The 24,717-nt window shown below is 39.8% G+C and overlaps 1 protein-coding gene across 1 annotated transcript in view; it reads right to left on the reverse strand.

Annotated features, from left to right (window-relative positions):
* The window catches only part of PGM5 (phosphoglucomutase 5), a 231,947-nt gene that overhangs the window by 68,550 nt on the left and 138,680 nt on the right, over nt 1-24,717 (reverse strand). The window contains exon 7 of the mRNA XM_007528451.3: nt 15,663-15,778. Within this exon, the coding sequence (XP_007528513.1) occupies nt 15,663-15,778 (116 nt within the window). The remainder of the gene's footprint in view (nt 1-15,662; nt 15,779-24,717) is intronic.

The raw sequence follows: 24,717 nt of genomic DNA on the forward strand, positions 1-24,717 counted from the left end.
CAGCTCTGTCCAAGAGCATCACTCATTTATTCATTTATTCAGTTCACATTTGGTGATCACTATACTATACCAAACAATAGTCTACCAAAGACAGCTTCAGCAGTAAACAAGATGATTCTTTACTTATATAGTTTGATTTGAGTAAGGAGAGACAGGAAATCAAATGAAAGATCAAGATGCATCAACAAAAATAAAACAGGTGATGATGTCACAGAGCACAAAAGCAGCAAAGGCTGCCCTTTGTATGGCCATAGGGTGGGACACTGGACTCAAGGGTAGCCCCCCCAACATGTCTACTCAGAATCTGTGACCTTATCTGAAGAAAATCTTTGCAGACATGGCTAAGTAACTGGTCTTGAAATGACATCATCCTGGGTTATCCTGGTGGGCCCTAAATCAGTGGTAAGTATTCACAGGTGAAGTAGAAGATGTAAAAGGCATGCAGTGCAAAGACAGAGATTGAAACTGTGCTGCCATAGGAAATGCGTGAAGTTTCTAGAAACTGAAAGAAGCCAGAAAGGATTCTCCTCTAGAACCTTCAGAGAAAACATGATAGCACCTTGACTTTGGGCTTCTGGAATCTGAAACAATGAAAAGATAAAATTTCTGTTGTTCAAAGTTACTCAATTTGTGCCAGAGTGTTATGTCAACATTAGGAAGCTAACACAGGGACTTGAAGTCAGTCATAATGAGGTGAGGACACCTGAGAAGGGATAAAGCATTCCAAGGCACGCAACAGAAACCACAAAGTTCTTGAGGCAAGAATGAAGTGGGAAGCTTGGCAGCTACTTATATGGAAAAAGGACAGTTCACATTGTGTTATTCATATAAATAGTATGCAGTTTAAATAAGTAATTTCCTGTACACAAAAAGGTGGGGGGGGCAGAAAAACAAATTGAAGGCTCATTTAAGCATCTCTCTATTGGCTAAGTGTGAGCCCCTCAGAGGCAAATAAAGCTTTGACTACAAAGAAATGTGTTGTATCAAAGAAAGATCAGTTTTCCCAACACAATGATCACTAGTGGGAAATGACACTTTCATATGTCTGTCTGTGATAGCCTCCAGGTTCAGAAGACTCTGGGCACTCACTGTCACCCTATGGAGTGACTAGCTCCAGCCAGTCAGCTTCTTATACTGCTACAAGAAACGGAAGACACTTAGAAGATGCTGGGTTAGCTCCATGGCCAAGTGCCAAAACAATAAACCTAGGAAACCCTGCCCAATGGAATAATTTCAAAACCCTTTGTCCTTTTATGGTTGGAAAAAACTACTTTTTTATACTGGTTAGAGAAGAATACCCTTTTTGTTCTAAAAACAATTCACATGGCATACCTTGGCTCTTTGGCTGAGTTATGTTACCTAGAGATAGATCCAGATGTTGTTAAGTTTATGAAATAAGATGTCACATGTGAATGTTACAGAGACAAACTTCTTTGAGAAGAGTTAAAAACAAATACAAAAAATAACAACAACAACAAAAACACCCAACCATCAAGCTGGCAAGTTAGTTCACCTGGAGTATGTCTGCTTTGCCATGCACCTGACTCCTATTACACTAGTGCTATAGCATCATTCCTTCTCACTCATTCTGTTTCTCTCTATCTAAAGTTGTTTCCCCAGAGAGCTCCCAGAGATGACAACAACAAACATCACAACGATTTGTGGTTAGCTGCATAGGAATTGTAAGTTAGCTTGAGTATACTTGTCTCCAAATTACATATTTGTTAATATTCATAGAAGGTGAGTGATCAAGTAAAACTCTTTAGACTTGTGAGGTGGGGGAAGAGATGCTAATGCCATTGCACTTATACAGATGCTTCCATTGAATTCTCTCTCCTTTCACACTTGGGAGGAGCTGGGGGTGGTGGAGGGTAGTACAAGTCTCTGAGGCAAATAAATCATTGTCATATCAGTGACAGCTAAATTAAACAAGGAAGGCAGAGACACAAAGGTATCAAATGTTTTTTTAATACCACTATAAACAGTAAAAGTGGAAGGCAGAAATGATTATACTATATATCACAAGGGTAATAGACTATATTAAATCACATTCTTGAAATTTTGTTGTTGTTGTTGTTACTAGGGCTTTATTGCCCTGGGTCACCTTTTTCAGGTAGAAACAGAGGCAAGAAGAAAGAAAAAGACACCATAGCATTGAAGGTTTCCCCAAAGTGGCAGGGACCAATTTTTTAAAAAAAAATTTATTTCTATAATAAAAATATTAACAAAACCATAGGATAAGAGGGGTAAAATTCCACACAATTCCCACTACGAGAGTTCTATATTCCATCCCCCCCCCCCTTGAAAGCTTTCCTATTCTTTATCCCTCTGGGAGCATGGACCCAGGATCATTAGAGTTAGGGGTTAGGGGTTAGGGTGGCAGGTGGCAGGTCTGACTTCTTTAATTGCTTCTCTGCTGAACATGGGCATTGGCAGGTTGATCCATATCTTCAGCTTGTCTTAGGAACCAAATTTAAACCTGGGTTGTGTGCACAGCAATGCAAGCCTGATCCAAGTGAGTTATTTTGTCAACACCATTTTTCAAGATTTCTCTATGAAAACCAGAGCATCACTCTGGCATAGGAAGTTCTGTTGATGGAACCTGGGGCCTCAGACATGCAATTCCTGCACTCTAGACACTGTGCCAACTTCTAAGCTGCCAAAACAAGTTTTTGTAAACAACCAAAAATAAAGAAAGCAGAAGAAAAACCCTAATAAAAAACTGTGTATGAGGACACAAATAATGAAAATACAATAAAATATTCCTGGTAGATGTGCATTCGAATAAATATTTAATCTTACTATAGCCAAAGACTGTAAAGTGGGATTCCACTTGGAAACTGTGAAATTATCAAAGGTGGACTGGGGGAAGAGCCAGAGATGTTGCATCTGGCTTCCGCACCTGACAAGAAATAAAGAAAGAGATGCACTGCTGAGCTGTCAACACTGAGTCCAGGGACACAGTACGAGGGGCTGGGGTAGGCACCTCACAAGCCAAACAAGTAGTAGATGCTGTCAATAGTCCTGGACCAGGTCTACTGACCAATTTGACGAGAAGTTGACGCAACCTGTTTCACCCACTTTCTTCCCAGGTGAAACCCCAACACTCTGAACAGCTGAATAGTTGTTTTGGAGAGAGAAAATACAAAAGACTTTTTATTAATACTTTGTCTTTTTGCATATTCACATCTGCTCCATCTTTAGAAAACTAGATTCCAGAAAAAAATTTTCCACAATAAAAGTTATTCATTTTACTACTGGGATAATTTTGAATATATCTTATTTTGAAGGCAGTTTTATTTCTTAGCTTCACAGTAAAATCAAATAAGAAGTGGAGAGTTCCCATATATTCTCTTTGCCCAAACAAAATATACACCCTCCTCCACTATCTACAGCCCCTCCTCCCTCCACCAAAGCAGAACATTTGCTATAACTGATGAACCCACACAGACACCACATTACTCCCTAAAGTTCATGATTAGTTTCCACTTCTGGTATTGTTCCTTCTTTTTTTTTTTTGACAAACATGTGCTCACTAGTATGTGTCATACAGAGTAGTCTCAACTGTCCTAAAAAAAATCTTCTGTTTTAACTTACTTAGATCTCCCTCTTTCCCCAGCCCCTCTTTTTACTATCTTCAGAATGTTTTTGCCTTTCTTAGATTATCATATAGCTGAACTCATATGAATATGACTTTTTACAGTAAACTTCTTTCATCTGGACTTATATTCTCCAGCTAAGGTTCCTCTGTGTTGTTTCATGCTTAGATAGTTCTTTTCTTTTTAGCACTGAATACAGTTTGTGAAGCTGGCTACCTCTGGACTCGTAGCTGGTGGTGCACCTAGACCTTACCATCTATCTATCTAAGAACACTGAAGGAGGCTTGGTTTTGTTTTGTCACCAGGGTTATTGCTGGGGCTCAGTGATTGTATAATTCCACCATTCCTAGTAGTGATTTTTTTTTGACAGAGACATACAGAAGAAGAAATGGAGGGGGTAGAGAAGGAGAGACAGAGACAGAGAGAGAGAGAAAGAGAGAGAGAGAGAGATGTAGTACTACTCCACTGCTCATGAAGCTGTTCCCTTATAGGCAGGGCCCAGGAGCTTGAAACCTGGTCCTTAAGATGATACTGTGTGCTTTACCAAGTGCGCTACCACTTGGCCCTCTAAAAAGAGTTATTGTACAAATTCCCCAAAACCTGTGCATATCAATAGCCTTGCATTCCTGCACTGAGGTCATTCCAGTCAACCCAGCCCTAAATCAGCTCACCCTGACTAAGCAGTACTGAGAAGTGGCCATTCCCACCCAGGTACACCAGCTCTTCTTCACCATCACATCAGCAAAAGCAGACATGTAAAAAGAGTCCATGTTCTTTTTTTTTAATTGGGTGATTAATGTTTTACAATCAACAGTAAATATGATAGTTTGTACATGCATAACATTTCCCAGTTTTCCACATAACAAAACAACCCCCACTAAGTCCTCTGCCATCATGTTCCATGACCTGAACCCTCCCCTTCACCCACCCCAGAGTCTTTCAATTTGGTGCAACACACCAACTCTATTCCAAGTTCCACTTAGTGTTTTCTCTTCTGATCTTATTTTTCAGCTTCTGTATATATAATGAGATCATCCCATATTCTTTCTTCTCTTTCTGGCTGATCTCATTTAACATGGTTCATTCAAGCTCCATCCAAATGAGGTGAAGAAGGTGAATTCACCATTTTTAATAGCTGAGTAGTATTCTATTGTGTATATAGACCACAACTTGCTCAGCCACTCATCTGTTATTGGAAACCTGGGTTGCTTCCAGGTTTTGGCTATTACAAATTCTGCTGCTAAGAACACAGGTATACACAAATCTTTTTGGATGGGTATGCTGGGTTCCTTAGGCGATATCCCCAGGAGAGGAATTGCAGGATCATGGGGTAGGTTCATTTCTAGCCTTCTGAGAGCTCTCCAGACTGCTCTCCACAGGGGTTGGACCAACTGACATTCCCAACCAACAGTGCAGAAGGGTTCCTTTGTCCTCAAGACCTCTCCAGCATTTGTTGCTGTTACCTTTTCTAATGTATGACATTCTCACAGGAGTGAAGTGGTATCTCATCGTTGTCTTTATTTGCATTTCTCTGACAATCAGTGATGATGTTCTTCCTCATCAGAAGCATCATTATTCTTCCTCCACTGATTGAGCCTTGAAACCATATTTACACTAGGCAGACTATATACCAATCAGCATAATGTCCTTGTAAAAGAAGAGGGCTTCAGAGAGAGCACTTGATCATCTCAAAGGAATTTTCTTCAAATGGAAATCTCAGCATGGACAAATCAACTCACTAAAACATCATACACAGTACTAAGAGATCAAGTCATCACAGCTGAAACTCAGATAAGGGAAATCTGAATTTGCCAATTGGGAAAATATAAATCATTTTGTACCAGCTGCTAAATTCAAGCTGGCACACAGGTAAGTGATTCTCAACCTAGGCTACATATTAGAAACCCTAAGGAACTTATAAAAATGCCAGTTCTCAAACCCTGCCCTGGACAAATAAAACCAAAATTTTTGGCACTGAGTCTCATGCCTCATTATTATTATTTTCAACTTGTTTGGGTGATTTTCATGTACAACCAGACATCTAGGCAGCTAAAGCTACTGAACTGGAAGAAAGATATTCAGAGAAGCCTGATAGTAGGGAGAGATTACTTAATGGGAGTGAGGTGGTTGTCCTCCTCCTCTTCTTGTTCAATTTGAACTTAAAAGAGGTCTCTAGTGTCTGGTCCAATGAATGCCACAGGTCTTGCTCCAGTGGGGGCTTTCACTGAATTCAACTTCAGTATCATGACTTCCATGTGCCCTTTTAGTCTGGAGATTGGTGAGGGTTTCTCAAAGCTTGGGGGTGACCAGTTAATCTCCTTCTTTTCCTCCCCACCTCCCTCTCTTCCTTCTTCCCTTTCTTTCTTTCTTTTTTTTTTTTTTTTATTGCCACCAGGGCTATCACAGGGGCTCAGACTTTGGTCTTGATGGTTATTTTTCCTTATTTGATAGAAATTAAGAGAGGAGAGGTGATAGGGAGGAAAAGAGACAGAAAGACACCTAAAGTATTGGCTTCACTGCTTATGAAGTGCCACCCCTACAGGTGAGGAGTGGGGATTACAACCCAGGTCCCTGCGCATGGTAGCATATGTGCTCAACAAGGTGTGCCACTGCCTGACCCCCATTTATTTGTTTTCTAATGAGTGAAAGATGCAGAAAGAAAGAAACCAGAGCACTGCTCATCTCTGACTGGTGATGATGCTGGGGATTCAACCTGGGACCTCAGAGCCTCAGGCATGAAAGTCTCTTGTATAAACATTATGCTATCTCCCTAGTCCAACCATCTCCTTCACTTAAAAGTTGATAAGAGGGAGGATAGTTCAGGAGGTGGTGCAGCAGACAAAGATTGAACTCTTGAGCATGTTGTCCTGAGTTCTATCTTGTGCAGTACATATGCCAGAGTTATACTCTGGCATGTTCTCTCTTTCTCTCTCTCTCATTAACTAGTTCATCTTTTGAAAATTAATATAGAGGGAGGCACTGAGCACAGTATTTGTCACATAGAAGATACTCAATAAATAATGCTTATCATAACTGTTAACACATGACCTTAAGCAGCCAAGTCAGTCATTCCAGAGGACAGGAAAGCAATACAGTATCTCAGCTGATCAGCTGATGCATTTCCCTCCCATAAGCATACAGGCAAGTAAGAAAGAGTGGGGGCCCTGGCCTCATGTATGTCACCCCATTGTTTTATGATGGATGCCGGTGGGAACAACACAAGTCTCTAGGACCTATTCCTTGAAAGACCATAAGCAGAACCTAAAGTCTTTCCAGTGGGTTTGAGGCCTACAGCACATAGTCAAGGATTCTTGTAGGGAATTTTGAGGACACAGCAGAACTTGGCAGGACCCCCCACTGAAAAATGAGGGCCTGAGGGGCACGGCCAATCCTGTCAGCCTCTCCCTACCAAGAGGTTGAGCAAGGAAGTACACGGCCTCCAGAGTCTGCCCCACCTATCAGCCTCCCTGCCTCACAATAGCCCACTCCCTTATTATCTACATAATCATTGTTTTGCCTGAAAGTCCCTCTCCTACTTCCCCACCCATTCCATTCCTTTGATCATATCTGATCTATCTTCTCTCTGCCCTCAGGATCCTACTCTGGCTGCTGGTTACTGATAACCTTGCTTTCTTCTTCCTTTAACTGATTAAACCTCTTGCTCAACAATTACTGGAAAAGTCCTGACCCTCCCCCAGATCCTTGCCTCCCTACCATATGTGGTACACACATGTCACTTCTTCCTGTGACCCCTCCCCCCTACCATATATAGTATACATATGTCACTTCCTCCTGTGACCCCTTATAATCCCTGCTTTGCTGTTCAATACACAGATTGCCCATGAGACAAGTCTCTGGGTTTTCTCTTGCCTTGACACTAGCATCAGGCATAGAGAGAGACCCGTACAGCTCCATCCCTGCTGCCCTGGAAAATTCTCTTAGGCCCCTGCATCTGGCGCAACAGAACGGGTAAGCCAGGAGTCTGTGCCCAGGAAGAGGCCTCCCCACTGAAGAGTCCAGCAGATTCTATAGTAATTATACTTGGCTCTAGTTGGGCTCCTGAGCAACTAGCAAAAAGAAGGTGTGCAAGCTTCAATGCACACATTTAGGGGCTGCATCTTACGTATCATGGGGTGGTCTCGTTGTTAAAGTCCCTTCATAGACACTGGGGAAAAACAAAAACCAAAAACCCTTCGTCTCTTTGGCTAAAGGTCATACTGTTCCAGAATAAACTGAACACAGACATGACCTCAGAATCACCATCATTGTATTTCCATTCCACACTGAGGTGTCACACAATGGCCCTTCATGCCACATTTCATCAGCTTGGAGAATGAATTAAAGGTCTCCTGGAACCAGAAAGAACTTTGAAGAGGCCAAGAAAAGGATTTTGTCCTATGGAGACATAACCCCCCACACACACTCAAAGATGCAAGCTTTGTTTCCTTGCACAGAGGGCTGATAGTTTGTAGAAGGTCTGCAGGGGAGTTTCCATTTCAGCTCTGCAAGGGGATGTCAATCACAGCACTGCTGCACTCTGGCCCCGCCTAGACTGAATTGCACGTGTGTGCTCAGGCCAGTTGAGAAACTTCTCTGCAGGCATGGATGATGCTGTCATCACAGCCTCCTCTCCCCACATTTCCAGCCCAGCCAATTTATATAGACTGCTCACAAGTAGAGAAAGAACCTCAATAAGCTGAAATTCACAAATACAGGAGTCTCTTTCTCTGTTTTAGAAACTGGAAAGATGTCAAACATTCACATGTAGAGTTAATGGCCATCTATATAGTTAATAAACTAAAACTTTACCTTCCCTTATAAAAATATGTAATATCCATGCTGGGGAAAGAGATCAACCTGTAAGAGCACCCACTTCCATGGCTGAGAACCCAGAGGTCACAGGCTCAATCTCTGCACCACTTTATGCCAGAACTGAACAGTGCTTGCATTCTCTCTCCCTCCCTTTCACTCTCTTTCATAATTATTTAAATATAGGGCATAACATCATGATATCAAAATAATAAAATAGTTAAAAATCACTCCAATATTTGTTGAACAGCACTACTGTGAGCCCAGTCTTGAGTTAGGATATATGCTAATAACATGGATCTGAAAGTGTTATGAATTGTGTAACTACTGAGGGAAATTAAAAGTCCAAGAAATTGGAAAAGCCACTCAAAAAAAACAAAACAAAACAGAATAATAAGATGCAGAATGTCTACACTAAAGATCCTGATAATTTAGTACATACAAGAGATCAGTAAAGATGGACTCTAGCCCACTGTAGAAACTGCCTCATTTTGAGTAATTGTCAGTGACCTATTATACAGGGTAAGCAGATAAACAAATAAAACAAATTACAAATATGCTGAGAATGTTAACACAGGTTATGAGAGTCCTCTTATAATCACTGTTAGCTATTAATTTATGCTGATAATTATATAATTCTTGAAAATATAAAAACATAAAATTTTTATGTAATTCTAATATTACCACAATTCATTCATTCTTTTCTTCCCTTGCTCCTTCTTATCCTTCCTTCCTTCCTTCCTTCCTTCCTTCCTTCCTTCCTTCCTTCCTTCCTTCCTTCCTTCCTTCTCTAAACCAGAACATTACTCAACTCTGCCTTATAGTGATGCTGGTGATTGAACCTGGGTCCTCAGAGCCTCAGGCATGAAAGCCTTTTGCATCTCCATTATGCTATCTCCCCAATCCATTTGTCACAGTTCTTAGCATTCCTCTCACCCCTTTCAACTGATCTAAATTTGTGTGGTTTTGTTCTTATGAATCCTCAAAATCTTAAAGGTCTGTAGAGGAGAGAGTATACAGAATTCCAGACATATATTCATTCAGGAATGGTAAATATATATACATATACATACATATATATACATACATGTATATATAATTTCATATATATATATATGAAAAAAATTGGTGAGTTTTGTTTCTTCATTCCTTCTTTCCTCCAACCCATCTACCTTCTAGCTATACTTCCAGCCTTCCTTCTATCCCTTCTGTCTTCTTTCCTTCTACTTTCCCTTCCACCCATTTATCCCTTTACTCCTCTATAAACACATACTCAAGGTTTGTATAGACCAGAGATATAGAGATGAACGGACAGACATGAGCCATGTCTTTAGAACATTAGTAATTTCTGCATGGTGAGCAGAGGGATTCAGCACATTTCCAAAGATTATAAAGATACTCAAGACTTCCTGTGGCATGGGATGCACACATAACTCTGGACCTTTCACTCTGTTGTTGATATTGTTGTTAACAACTAAGTAGGTATAAAAATAGCCAACATCAACAGCACCAGGCTATCCTCCAGAGTTCACAGTTAGGAAAAGTTGGCATGACAATGATGGACAAACAGTACTGGTGCCAGAAGACCTATATTCAACAGCACAGTTCCCAAAGAAGAAAGATGCATTCAAAAGGCCTGCCAGTGCCTCATCAGATCCTAAGTGCACACTTACAAAGACAACTATTACTGCTGAGAAAAACTCAACAGAGAGTACTTATGGGGAAGCAATAAACATTACTATCTTTCCTGCTGCTGTTTTGTAAATTTGCATAGCTGCTAACATTAGTTTAAGAGTAATACTCAAAATGGCTATCAAGCATGCAATTTTTCCAGTCATACCCAAACAGAACAATTTTTTTTTCAAATTTATTTATTGGGGAATTAATGGTTTACCGTCAATAGTAAAATGCAACAGTTTGTATGTATAACATTTCTAAATTTTCCACATAACAACCCCTGCCATCAATGTTCCAGGCCCTGAACTCTCCACCCACCCACCCCAGAGTCTTTTACTTTGGTACAATACATCAACTTCAGTCCAAGTTCTGCTTTGTGTTTTCCCTTCTGTTCTTGGTTTTCAACTTCTGTCTATTAATGAGATCATCCCATATTTTTTCTTCTCTTTATGGCTGATCTCATTTAACATGGTTTGTTCAAGCTCCATCCAAATAAGGTGAAGAAGGTAAATTCACCATTTTTAATAGCTGAGTAGTATTCCATTGTGTATACAGACTACAACTTGCTCAGCCACTATCTGTTGTTAGACACCTGGGTTGCTTCCAGGTTTTGGCTATTATAAATTGTGCTGCTATGAACATGGGTATACACAAATATTTTTGGATGGGCATGTTGGGTTCCTTCGGATACATACCCAGGAGAGGAATTGCAGGATCATAGGGTAGGTTCATTTCTAGCCTTCTGAGAGTTCTCCAGACTGGTATCCACAAAGGTTGGACCAATTTACATTCCCACCAGCAGTGCAGAAGGGTTCCTTTGTCCCCACAACCTCTCCAGCATTTGTTGCTGCTATCTTTTCTGATGTATGACATTCTCACAGGAATGAACTGGTATCTCATTGTCTTTATTTGCATTTCTCTGACAATCAATGAGTTAGAGCATCTTTTTATAATGTTTGTTGGCCTTTTGGAGCTCTTCTTTGGTTAATATTCTAGAACAATTCTTTAGTGTTACCTATAAAGGAACAAGCCCTAGGATGTGACAATACAAACACTTCCCAAATTATATGACCTTATAGAAAACTGGTGACTATGATGAAAAGTAGAAAATCACCAATTAATGCTAAAGAACCTTGGAAAATTTTTCTAGTTTAGATTTTAATGTCAAGATTTCAGTGCAACTCCTTTTGTGTATGGGAAGAAGTCAAGATTTTATAAAGTTTGAAACTTTAGAAAAGTAGCCAGGATGCCATTTAGATGAACATTTCTCTTCTATTTAAGTCTGAGGCTTTATTAAACATTCTCCTTTTGCCCTGTAAAGCAGCTTTCCAAAGTCCTTACCATGAATTGAGAGGATATTTAGTACTAGCACAAAAGATGACCTAGCTTCTTAAATGAGCTTTGTCCTGTGACAAAGCAGCACACACAAGTTTGCTGTTACCCAGCACCTGGACCTTCGCAGAGGAAAGAACTCGCATCCTATCACAATCTTGTTAGCATGGAAAATTCTGGAAGCTCAAGAATACAGCAAAGGAAATTCTATTATCTTGCTTATCTTGGGGAAAGAGCTTGGCATTCTCAGGCCTGAAGCAGCTTCATACTTTCCAGCTTTCTTGGCATGAAACCATGCATTCCTGGTTGGTACCCAACTTCATGCCTGAGGGACACTAAAAAAGGACTCCACTTGTAAAGTCTGGATAAGGTTTAAAAACATGTCTTTTGTCTCAGGACTAAAGATTTTCCTTTCTCTTCACTTTCTTTTTCCTTGTTTATTTCACTTGATTTTGAAAGTCACATTCCAAAGGTAAATGAAAAGCATTTGTGAGTGACTTTTACAGGTTAGAAGTGAAATTTAGAGAAGCCACAAGGCTTGACTACAATGGCGGCAGAGGGTCTTGAATATGCCTGTCAGCCTCAAATTCTTGTATCATCAGACTTCCATGATCAAACCTATTATGGCATTTCAAACACAGTTCAGAATAAACCTCAAAATAATAACTTTCTTTTCTCTCCTTGGTTTTGTTTATAACAATAACAATAATTTCTTCGCTAAACCAAGGAAGTGCTCAGTTTTGGCTTATGGTGGTGCTGGGGATTGAATCTGGAAGTTCAGGTCCTCAGGCATGAAAGTTGTTTTGCAGAACGACTATGCTGCCTCCTCAGCCCCAAAAGGCTGGTTTTCACTATAGATTAAGGCTCCCTATTCCTACCTACACACTAGAATTTGAGGATATTTACTGAAATGAGATTCTCTGGTTTCACGCTAACAGGGACTCAAGAAGGCATAGGAAAGTAAAGTCTTTCTTTCTTTCTTTCTTTCTTTCTTTCTTTCTTTCTTTCTTTCTTTCTTTCTTTCTTTCTTTCTTTCTTTCAGCAAGTTTTGGGCTGATGAACTAGATCACTTGGATAGTGTGCTGCTTTGCCATGTGTGTGACCCAGACCTCTATCACAATGAAGTAAGCTTCAGTGCTATGGTCTTTTTATTCTCTTTCTCTCTCTCTCTCTCTCTCTCTCTCTCTCTCTCTCTCTCTCTCTCCCTCTCCCTCTCCCACCCTCCCCCTCCCCCTCCCTTTCTCTCTCTCTCTCTCTCTCTCTATATATATATATATATATATATAATTTAAAAATCAAGCTTTCTAGGTAATCCTGGCACCTTATTGCTTATTGCTCCACCATAGACTGGCATTAAGAAAGCCCAGTTTGCACCAAAGTAAAGGGCTCTGGGATGGAGGTGAGGACTCAGGTCCTGGAACATGATGTCAGAGGACCTAGAGGGGATTGAATTGTTGTCATGTGGAAAACTGAGAAATGTCAAATGTACAAACTACTGTTATTTTATTTTTCTTATTGTATTTGTTGGCTGTAAACCATTAATACCCCCAATAAAAAACAACAACAACAAAAAGAAAACCCAGTATGAGAGAGAAAGAAACCACTCTCCCCTTTTAACACTGAACAGCCCAGTTCCTCAGAACCTGTGACAACCATCTACTGTTGAGCGTTTGAGAGACATAATTAGTCATTGCTTTCATCAGAAAGGCTGGTCAGTATAGTGAACAGAGGCATATGCTATAAGGCAGAAAACCCGTCATTTCACTTAACTGTGACTGAATTCAAAGGAGGCTTTTTCTAGACTCTGAGGCTATGGGCAAATATTTAACTACTTCTTGGGATTAGGGGTTTCATCCATCAAACCAGGCTAATGTCACCTGAAGCTGATGGGTGATGAAGGGGCAATATCTTCAGGGCTCTCTACATGGAAATGTTGCTTATGTTCTTGAAGGGAAAATGACAGACAAATAGAACAGAGAGAGACTGAAATTCCTGTCCAACTAAGCCTACATGTTTCAATCAGCACAACTGACAAAATCAAAACTAGCTGCCAAATGTCAGCAACAGACCTCCCTGCTCTCCTATTTGCAACTGAGTCAAGTCCCAACATCTAAGCTGGGCAGAAAAAGGTTCTGAAAACCACCCCCCTTCACTCTTATTCCCAGTACTGTACACTGAAATTCCCTCTACTCCATCCTATACATCTGAGCTTAGCAAACTATGGCCCATGAACCAAACCTGGAGTTAGGTCTATTTGTAAGAAGTTCTACTGGAATGTGACCATACTCTTCTGTTTATATCTTTAGCTATGATGGTGCTACAATGATGGAAGTGAGTAATTCTTTTATTTATTTATTTTAAAAAGGAAACATTAACAAAACTGTAGGATAGGAGGGGTACAACTCCACACAATTCCCACCACCAGATCTCCATATCCTATCCCCTCCCCTGATAGCTTTCCCATTCTTTATCCCTCTGGGAGTATGGACCCAAGGTCACTGTGGGATGCAGAAGGTGGAAGGTCTGGCTTCTGTAATTGCTTCCCCGCTGAACATGGGCGTTGACTGGTCGATCCATACTCCCAGTCTGCCTCGGAAGTGAGTAATTCTTAGAGACTATATAGACTTCTAGTAAAGCCCAAGTTGCTTTTACTGTCTATTCCTTTACAGAAAAAGTTTTCTGGCCTTTGTTATAGATAAGTCTTTTTCATAAATTCCTGGCCATGACCTACAATAAATACGTTTTACAATGAAACCTAGTATACACATAATATAAACACACATACATAGAATGTTTATACATAGTAGTAAATACATGGTATAAAACTAGTATATATGAAACCAGCATGAGCCAGATAGATAGAGATAGAGAGAGAGAGAGATAGAGATAGAGATAGAGATAGAGATAGATAAAGATAGCTTGGGAGAGCTACTGCAGTTTCCAGTAAAGGGAGTGGGGACACAGAACTCTGGTGGTGGAAACAGTATGGAATTATACCCTTGTTATCTCATAATTTTGTAAGTCAATATCAAAACACTAATAAAAATTAAAATTAAAAAACAAATAAAAATATGAATGGGTATTTCACATTTTTTTTTAATTCTTGGTGAATACACTAATTTAAAGGGACTGCCCTATGTATGTTAAGTACATGCAGACAGAGCTCTGTTTTGCATCACAAACTAGAAATTTGAGGAGATAAAAATACTGAAGACCTTCTCCAATTCTTATTTCTACAGAAAGCAAAAATACCTCCACTTCTAAAGGAAATGAAGCCTGTGGTATGCTAAAGACTATAACAAAAACAATAAAATGCAAATTAAGCTTAATCCATGATTAGACTCACTTAATCTTGCACACTAATGACCCAGTACAAGAGGTGTGTTGATGCTTGTATTAACACTATTTACCTGATTCCCCTACTGTCCTAATTTTTGCCATCAGGGTTGTCATTGAGGCTGTGTGCCTACATGACACTAACACTGTAGGTGACCATTTTTTCTTTCTTTTTACTTTTTATAGAGGAAGGAATGTAAAATATTGAAAGAAAATTATTTCTTAAAATTTTAGCTTTGACAGTGGTATACAGAACACACACACACACACACACACACACACACTTTTCAATTGCCCTTGAGCTGGAAGATTCTCTCTATGACCTGATTCTCAAGAAGAAGCATTCCCTGTGTGGAAGACAGTACAGTTAAAACAAGACTGACTGGGAAAGTTAATGATGGCTGAATTTTGTGTCAAGCACATGGGAATGTGTGAAATTTACATGATTAAAATATTATTTTTAAATTATTCATTTATTTTATTTTAATGAAAGATACAGAGAAAGAGGGAAAGAGAAAGAAAGAGGGAGAGGAGAAGGGAAAAGGAGAAGAGGAGGGGGAAGGAGAGGAGGAAGAGGGAGAGACACCAGAGCACTGCTCAGCTCAAGCTACGGTGGTGTTGGGGATTAAACCTGGGGACCTCAGAGCCTCAGGCATGAGAGTCTTTTGCAGAACCACTGATACTGTATCCCCTGGCTCCATAATAGGATATTATTAAAGCAATGGAATTTTTATAAAGAAGAAATAGGCAGGTGAGGTGAGTAAATCATTATTCTACTAAATTACTGGGATTGGATCGGTTGATTTGGCTTTGGATGAACCTCTAATGAATTATTCAAAATAGGGCCAAAGGTCTTCAAACAGAGGGCTGCAGACCCCCTCACCAGCATATCAACTCAGCAAAGCCTACCTGTGCCGAAGCTCTCTTCCCCACACAGAGAACACCGCCCTGAGTCCATCAGATTTGAGAAGAATCTCCACCCAGCTGGGGTCTCGTAGACAGGGACCTTCATTGCTTTGGCCACTCTGGAAAACAAAAGTTGAAGCAGACGTCAATTCATGTGTTTCCTTTCTTTTGCTTTCTCAACATGGGGGCAGAGCTTTAATCTGTTAATTTTATAATTAGATTCCAGATCCTCCTGAGCAGTGTTAACAGTTTTCCACCTGTCATGCCATAAGATAGAAAATGACAAATAGGCTAACTTCTATTTAGAAAGTGAATATACAGAACATTTTCATATTTATGTTCCCCTTCTACATTGTTCCTTTATCCTTACAGTAAGATCCAAGTTGGGGGCTTCAGGGTCTACATTTACAATGACATTTGGGTACAAACACTTAAAAAGTATCTACTAGGGGGTCGGGTGATGGCTCAGTGGGTTAAGCACACATGGCGCAAAGTGCAAGGACCGGCATAAGGATCCCGATTTGAGGCTCCGGCTCCCCATCTGCAGGGGAGTCGCTTCACGAGTGGTGAAGAGGTATGCAGGTATTTTTCTCTCCCTCTCTGTCTCCCACCTATCTCCATTTCTCTCTGTCCTGTCCAACAACAACAACATCAGTGGCAACAATAATAAAAGCCACAACAATGATAAAACAACAAGGGTAGCAAAAGGAGAAAAAATTGCCTCCAGGAGCAGTGGATTACTGGTGCAGGCACTAATACCCAGCAGTAATCCTGGAGGCAAAAAAAAAAGTATCTACTAAAGAGAAATGGACATGTATTCTATTTTATTATTATTATTTTTTAAATTTTTTAAATGTCTTATTGGGAAATTAATGTTTTACATTTGACAGTAAATACAATAGTTTGTACATGCATAACATTTCCCAGTTTTCCATATAATAATACAACCCCCACTAGGTCCTCTGTCATCAGTCTTGGACCTATACTTTACCCACCACCCACCCGAGACTTTTACTTCGGTGCAATACACAAATTCCAGTTCAGGTTCTATTTGTGTTTTCTCTTCTGACCTTGTTTTTCAACTTCTGCCTGAGAGTGAGATCATCCCATATTCATCCTTCTGTTTCTGACTTATTTCACTTAACATGAATTTTTCTTTTAAAAAAATATTTATTTATTCCCTTTTTTGTTGCCATTGTTGGTTTTTTATTGTTGTAGTTGTTGATGTCATCGTTGTTGGATAGGACAGAAAGAAATCCAGAGAGGAGGGGAAGACAGAGGGGGGAAAGAAAAATAGACACCTGCAGACCTGCTTCACCACTTGTGAGGCGACTCCCCTGCAGGTGGAGAGCTGGGGGCTTGAACCGGGAACGTTACAGCTGTCTTTGTGCTTCGCACCATGTGCGCTTAACCCGATGCGCTACCGCCTGACTCCCAACATGAATTTTTCAAGGTCCATCCAAGATCGGCTGAAAATGGTGAAGTCACCATTTTTTATAGTTGAGTAGTATACCATTGTGCATACAGACCACAACTTGGTCAGCCACTCAGTTGGACACCTGGGTTGCTTCCAGCTTTAGGATACTACAAATTGTGCGGCTAAGAACATATGTGTACACAGATCTTTTTGGATGGGTGTGTTGGGTTCCTTAGGATATATTCCTAGGAGAGGAATTGCAGGATCACAGGGTAGGTCCATTTCTAGCCTCCTGAGAGTTCTCCAGACTGTTCTCCACAGAGGTTGGACCAATTTACATTCCTACCAGCAGTGAAGGAGGGTTCCTTTGACCCCACAACCTCTCCAGCATTTGTTGCTGTTGTTACCTTTTCTGATGTATGACATTCTCACAGGAGTGAAGTGGTATCTCATTGTTGTCTTTTATTTGCATTTCTCTGACAATTAAAGACTTGGAACATTTTTTGATGTGTTTCTCTGGTCTTTTGTATCTCATCTGTGGTGAATATTCTGTCCATGTCCTCTCCCCATTTTTGGATGGGGTTATTTGTTTTCTTGTTGTTGAGTTTGCCAGCTCTTTATATATTTTGGTTATTAGCCTCTTGTCTGATGTATGGCATATAAAGATCTTCTCCCATTCTTTGAGGAATCTCTTGGTTTGGGTAGTGGTTTCTTTTGCTGTGCAGAAGCTTTTTAATTTTATGTAGTCCTATAGGTTTATGCTTGCCGTAGTCTTCTTTGTAATTGGATTCATTTCATTGAAGATATCTTTAAAATTTATGTGGAAAAGAGTTCTGCCAATATTTTCCTTGAAGTATTTGATAGTTTCTGGTCTAATATCCAAGTCCTTGATCCACTTGGAATTGACTTTTGTATCTGATGAAATATAGTGGTTCAGTTTAATTCTTCTGCATGTTTCAACCCATTGTTTCCAACACCATTTGCTGAAAGACTACTCACTCCCCATTTAATAATCTGGGCACCTTTGTCAAAGATTAGATGTTCATAGGTGTGGGGGGCTTACTTCTGGGCTTTCAATTCTATTCCACTGGTCAGTGTGACTATTCATATTACAGTACCAAGCAGTTTTGATGACAATGGCCCTATAATGCAATTTGAGATCTGGGAGTGTGATGCCTCCAGTTCTGTTCTTTCTTCTCAAGATTGTTTTGGCAATTCTAGGTCTTTTCTGCTTCCAGATAAACATTTGTAGCATTTGTTCTATTCTCCTAAAAAAATGTGCTTGGGATCTTGATGGGGATAGCATTAAATTTGTGGTTGTCTCTGGGTAGTATATTCATTTTGATGATGTTAATTCTTCCAACCCATGAACATGGAATATCTTTCCACTTCTTTGTGTTTTTTTCAATTTCCTTGAGTAGTGATGCATAATTTTCAGTATACAAGTCTTTCATTTCTTTGGTTAGGTTTATTCCTAGACATTTTATTGTTCTTTGTTGCTATAGTAAAAGGAATTTATTTCTGTATTTCAACTTCCATTAACTTAGTGTTTGCATAGAGGAATGCCACTGACTTTTGAATGTTAATTTTGTAGCGTGACACCTTACTGTATTGCCTGATGATTTCCAAAAGCTTCTTGCTGGATTCCTTAGGTTTTTCTATGTGTACTATCATGTCATCTGCAAATAGGGAGAGGTTGACTTCCTCTCTTCCAATCCATATCCCTTTATTCCTTGGTCCTGCCTGATTGCTATGGCAAGAACTTCTAACACTATGTTGAATACTAATGGTGATAGTGGGCAGCCCTGTCTCGTACCTGATCTGAGGGGATCCAGTTTTTCACCACTGAGTATGATGTTGGCTGTAGATTTGCTATATATATAGACTCCACTATCTTGAGGAATTTTCCATCTGTTCCCATTTTTTGTAGTGTTTTGATCATAAAAGGAGGTTGTACTTTGTCAAAAGCTTTCTGTGCATCTATGGATATGACCATATGGTTTTTGGTCTTGCTTTTGTTGATGTGGTGGATCACGTTGATTGATTTATGAATATTTAACCAAGCTTGAATCCCTAGGATAAACCCCAGTTGGTCATGATCAACAAACTTTTTAATATACTGCTGTATCCAGTTGGCTGAATTTTGTTCAATATTTTAGCATTTATGTTCATCAGTGATATTGGTCTGTAGTTTTCTTTTTTGGTTGTGTCCCTGTCTGCTTTTGGTATCAAAGTGATGCTGGCTTCACAGAAGCTAGGATGGAGTATTCCGGTGTCTTTAATCTTCTGGAAGACTTTTAAAAGTAGAGGTATTAACTCTTCCTTGAAGGTTTTGTAGAATTCATTTGTGAAACCATCTGGTCCAGGACTTTAATTCTTGGGAAGATTTTTGGTAACTGTTATAATTTCATTAGCTGTGATGGGCCTGTTGATGTTATCTAGTTCCTCTTTACTTAATTTTGGAAGGTTGTAGGTATCTAGGAAATCATTCATTTCTTCCAGGTTCTCTAGGTTGGTGGCATATAGTTGTTCATAGAAGCCTCGCATGATATGTTGAATTTCTGTGGTGTCTGTTGTGATATCTCCTCTTTTATTTATGATCTGATTTATTTGGGTCTTTTCCCTTTTTTTGTCTTGTGAGTTTGGCTAAAGGTCTGTCTATTTTGTTCACTCTTTCAAAGAATGAATATTTACTTTTGTTGATCTTTTGTGTGTTTTATTTTCTATGTTATTTATTTCTGCCCTAATTTTAGTGATTTCTGTCATTCTGGTTGTGTTAGGGTTCCTTTGTTCTTCTTCTTCTAGGTTTTTAAGATGTGCAATCAGGCTGTTTATTTGTGCTTTTTCTTGTTTCCTAATGTGTGCTTTATGGCTATGAACTTTCCTCTCAGTACAGCCTTAGCTGTGTCCCAAATATTTTGATAGCTTGTATCTTCATTTTCATTGAACTCTTGAAACTTTCTGATTTCTTCCTTGATTTCCTCTTTGACCCAGTAGTTGTTAAGTAGTGTACTGTTGAGCTTACATGCTGGGTCCAGCCTCAGCAGGTTATTAGGGTTAGCCTGGAGGAGGAGAGGCGTCGGTGAAGAATGAAGAATGAGAGACGAGTGAGTTGATGCTGAATCAAGCTCAAGCAGACATCTCTGTCTTACTTAAGCAGAACTTTATTTTTATAGTCTCATAAGGCTTAGATCATTCAAAAAAAATCACCAAGGTATTCATTATTAAAACAAAAATCACCAAGGCTTTGATAATTGAAACAAAAATCACCAAGTAAGAACAGCACAGGTAGGGAACACCTCCTGCTATGTGGAACATTTACATTCCAGGGGCACTTTCTGCCCTAGAGATCACATCACCGTTTCTGTGTCTTTTGTTTTTCCTGTACCTGTGTGATAGGTAAATGTCCTATTGATTAAGATTAATATTCTACCTTTTATGCCATTCTCTTGGCCCTATGCATCAGAAGACAATGGTTTATAGAAAGTTCAAGCTTCTTATGTTTTTAGGGGCCTTAAACAAATTGAGCAGCCCATTTTTCACAAAATCTGTTCCATTGTTTGATCAAGGAGTTTTGTTTTGTTCTGTTCCAGGTTAAACTCTCTAGCTAGAATCCATCTTCTGTGTATGCTCACTATGTGACCTAGGTTCTTGTGTACTATTCCTGCATAAGGAGGTGGGAACATAGTGGTGGATGGTAGATTAAAAGGCCCATTGTCCCACACCTATGGACATCTAATCTTTGATAAGGGGGCCCAAAGCATTAAATGGAAAAAGGAGGCTCTCTTCAATAAATGGTGCTGGGAAAACTGGGTTGTAACATGCAGAAGAATGAAATTGAACCACTTTATCTCACCAGAAACAAAAATGAACTCCAAATGGATCAAAGACCTAGATGTCAGACCAGAAATAATCAAATACTTAGAGGAAAACATTGGTAAAACACTTTCCCACCTACACCTCAAGGACATCCTTGATGAATCAAACCCAATTGCAAGGAAGACTAAAGCAGAAACAAACCAATGGGACTACATCAAATTGAAAAGCTTCTGCACATCCAAAGAAACTATTAAACAAACAAAGAGACCCCTCACAGAATGGGAGAAGATCTTCACATGCCAGACATCAGACAAGAAACTAATCACCAAAATATATAAAGAGCTCAGCAAACTTAGCACCAAAAAAGCAAATGACCCCATCCAAAAATGGGCAGAGAATATGAACAAAACATTCACCTCAGAGGAGATCCAAAAGGCTAACAAACATATGAAAAACTGCTCTAGGTCACTGATTGTCAGAGAAATGCAAATTAAGACAACACTAAGATACCACCTCACTCCTATAAGAATGGCATACATCAAAAAGGACAGCAGCAACAAATGCTGGAGAGGTTGTGGGGACAGAGGAACCCTTTTACATTGCTGGTGGGAATGTAAATTTGTCCAGCCTCTGTGGCGAGCAGTCTGGAGAACTCTCACAAGGCTAGACATGGACCTTCCATACTATCCAGTAATTCCTCTCCTGAAGTTATACCCCAAGGACTCCATAACACCCAACCAAAAAAGAGGTGTGTACTCCTATGTTCATAGCAGCACAATTCATAATAGCTAAAACCTGAAAGCAACCCAGGTGCCCAACAACAGATGAGTGGCTGAGAAAGCTGTGGTATATATACACAATGGAATGCTATGCAGCTATCAAGAACAATGAACCCACCTTCTCTGACCCATCTTGGACAGAGCTAGAAGGAATTATGTTAAGTGAGCTAAGTCAGAAAGATAAAGATGAGTATGGGATGATTCCACTCATCAACAGAAGTTGACTAAGAAGATCTGAAAGGGAAACTAAAAGCAGGACCTGATCAAATTGTAAGTAGGGCACCAAAGTAAAAACCCTGTGGTGAGGGGTAGAAACGCAGCTTCCTGGGCCAGTGGGGGGTGGGAGTGGGTGGGAGGAATGGGTCACAGTCTTTTGGTGGTGGGAATGGTGTTTATGTACACTCCTAGCAAAATGTAGACATATAAATCACTAGTTAATTAATTTGAGAGGGGGAAAATCAATTGTAAAAGGCCCATTGTATCTAGGCAGGTACCATAACTTTCCATTAATTATTTATGTTATGTAAGGTGGCCCCTCCACTGTGGGAACCACCAATCTTTCTCTATATTTTAGGGGGAATACTAAAGGAAGTGGTGTAGATAAAGGGGAAAATATTTTTTCCTATTGGGGCCTCCTGAAAAATTCTGCATTACTGCTATTGCTTGTTCTATTGTGATCAGTCTTACAGAGTGCAGTGCAGGTTTTGTCATTATTTTTGTCATTTGGTCAGGCTCTGAGCCTGGCCATAGGTAAATATTATTAAGACCACAGAGCTTAATCATGGCAAAAGGCAAGAGGGTCTCAGTTTGGCCTGAAGAGTCCAGCCGTGCTGAACTTCCTGCGAAGCTGGTATCGTGTCAAGCAGCTCACATGGCGGTGCCTGTACCACTTACACATTTTGGGACTATTACTAATCGTTTGTTGATTGTTAAGTGTTAGTTTAATTCCACTGTGGTCTGAGAAGATGCATCGGATGATGTAAATGCTCTTGAATTTGCTGATGCTGTCTTTGTGGCCTAACATATGGTCTATCCTTGAGAATGACCCATATGGACTTGAGTAAAGTGTGTATTCCAGTTTCTTGGGATGAATGACTCTGAAAATGTCCAACAATTCTAGTTTATCTATCTCCTCCTTTAGCTCCTTCATATCTTTATTGGTTTTCTTCCTGGATAATCTGTAAAGTTGAGAGAGTGGGGTGTTGAAGTCCCCTACTATGACTGTGTTGTTGTAATATATATTGCTGTAGCTCTTTCAGTGGACATTTAATATATTTAGATGGCTTCTCATTGGGTGTGTAGATGTTAATAACTGTTAACTCCTCTTGATTGACTGATCTACTGAGCATTAAGTGGTGTCCATCCCTATCTTTTTTAATTTTATTTATTTTAAAGTCTATCACGTCAGATATGAGAATAGTTGTTCCTACCCTTTTTGTGGTCCACTGGCTTGTATGATAGTTTTCCATCCTTTCACTTTGAGTCTGTGTTTGTCTTGTTGAGTTAGGTGGGTTTCCTGTAGACAGCATATTGTTGGGTTGTGTTTTCTGATCCATCTTCCTACTCTGTGTCTTTTAATAGGTGAATTCAGGCCATTGACATTTATTGACATCAAAAATTGGAGATATTTTAATGCCATTCTTAGAGTGTTCTGACATATGACATATTTATGGTGGTTTGACTGTTTATAGGAGACCTTTCAGAACTTCTTTCAGGGCAGGTTCAGTGATAATCTATTCTTTCAACTGTTGCTTGTCTGAGAAGGCTTTTATACCACTATCTAGTCTGAATGACATTCTAGCAGGATCCAGTAGTCTTGGTTGAAAGCCTTTCTCATTGAGCATTCGACAGATATCTTGCCATTACCTTTGGGCCTGTACTGTTTGTGTGGAGAAGTATGCTGCTAATGTTATGGGTTTTCCTCTGTAGGTGACTCTTTGTTTTTCTCTTGCAGCCTTCAGGACCCTTTCTTTATCCTTATTCCTTTCCATTCTAAATATGATGTGTCTTGGTGTCTTTAAGTCTGGGTTAATTCTGTTTGGGACCCTCTGGGCTTCTTGAACCTTTATGTCTTTGATGTTGTCTTATAAAGCAATATGGAAACTCAATGTCTTTACCAAATCACAATTTCATTTTGGCCAATGTAAAAAAAATAATAATAATTAGGGAAAATAAAATTAAAACAATCATATATGATTTCACATCTATCAATAAATTCCTTTCTCCATTGTTACCGGTCACTTCTATCAGGAACAATACAACAGACCCCTTTGTGAGCTCCCATAGGACCTTGCCCTCAACTTGGATCAACAATAGTAGAGGATGTTCCGTCCTCTGAAGGGAGGATGGACAACATACTCTATGCTACACCTGAGGAAGATGGGTTGATATTGGGGCAGCTTAGAATATTCCTACTCATGACCACAGAATGTGAGCTCAGATCTACAGGGATGCAGAGGTCACATAGGCTCCTAAGCTGAATATGGGCACCAGATCACATCAAATCAGCGGGGTTTACAGTCAACAATATTTATACCCCTTTCCCATATTAGGGAGCTACTCTCTTCCCTGATCTAGCTTTCTGGTCCTTTTTGTATCCATGACATCATCTCCCCAGACAATAACTTGGATCCACCTGCATATCAGATTTCAGGCTCAGGGAAAAAAAAACTAGTGTAACCATAGGCCCTTTGGAATATAACTAAAATATGCCTTCTAGCTATCTACAAAATGTAAAATCCTCCTTCCTACAAGACCCAAATAAAAGTAGGCTTGGAATTTTGAATTGTGTGCTAGGTCTCTGATAAACTGCTTTGAAAGAAGCAGCATTTAGAAGTTCAGGTGCTATGTCAAGGGTTCTGTGTTATCTTTTTTATATGAAAGCTATACAATCTAATCTGGGGCTGGGGATATAGCATAAAGGCTCTGCATAGGACTTTCATTCCTGAGGCTCTGAGGTCCCAGGTTCAATCCCCAGCACCACCATCAGCCAAAGCTGAGTAGTGCTTTGGTCTTTTTCTCTGTATCTTTCTTTATAGCTCTC

This window comes from Erinaceus europaeus, chromosome 10 (genome assembly GCF_950295315.1).
Source record: "Erinaceus europaeus chromosome 10, mEriEur2.1, whole genome shotgun sequence".
NCBI classification, from domain to species: domain Eukaryota; kingdom Metazoa; phylum Chordata; class Mammalia; order Eulipotyphla; family Erinaceidae; genus Erinaceus; species Erinaceus europaeus.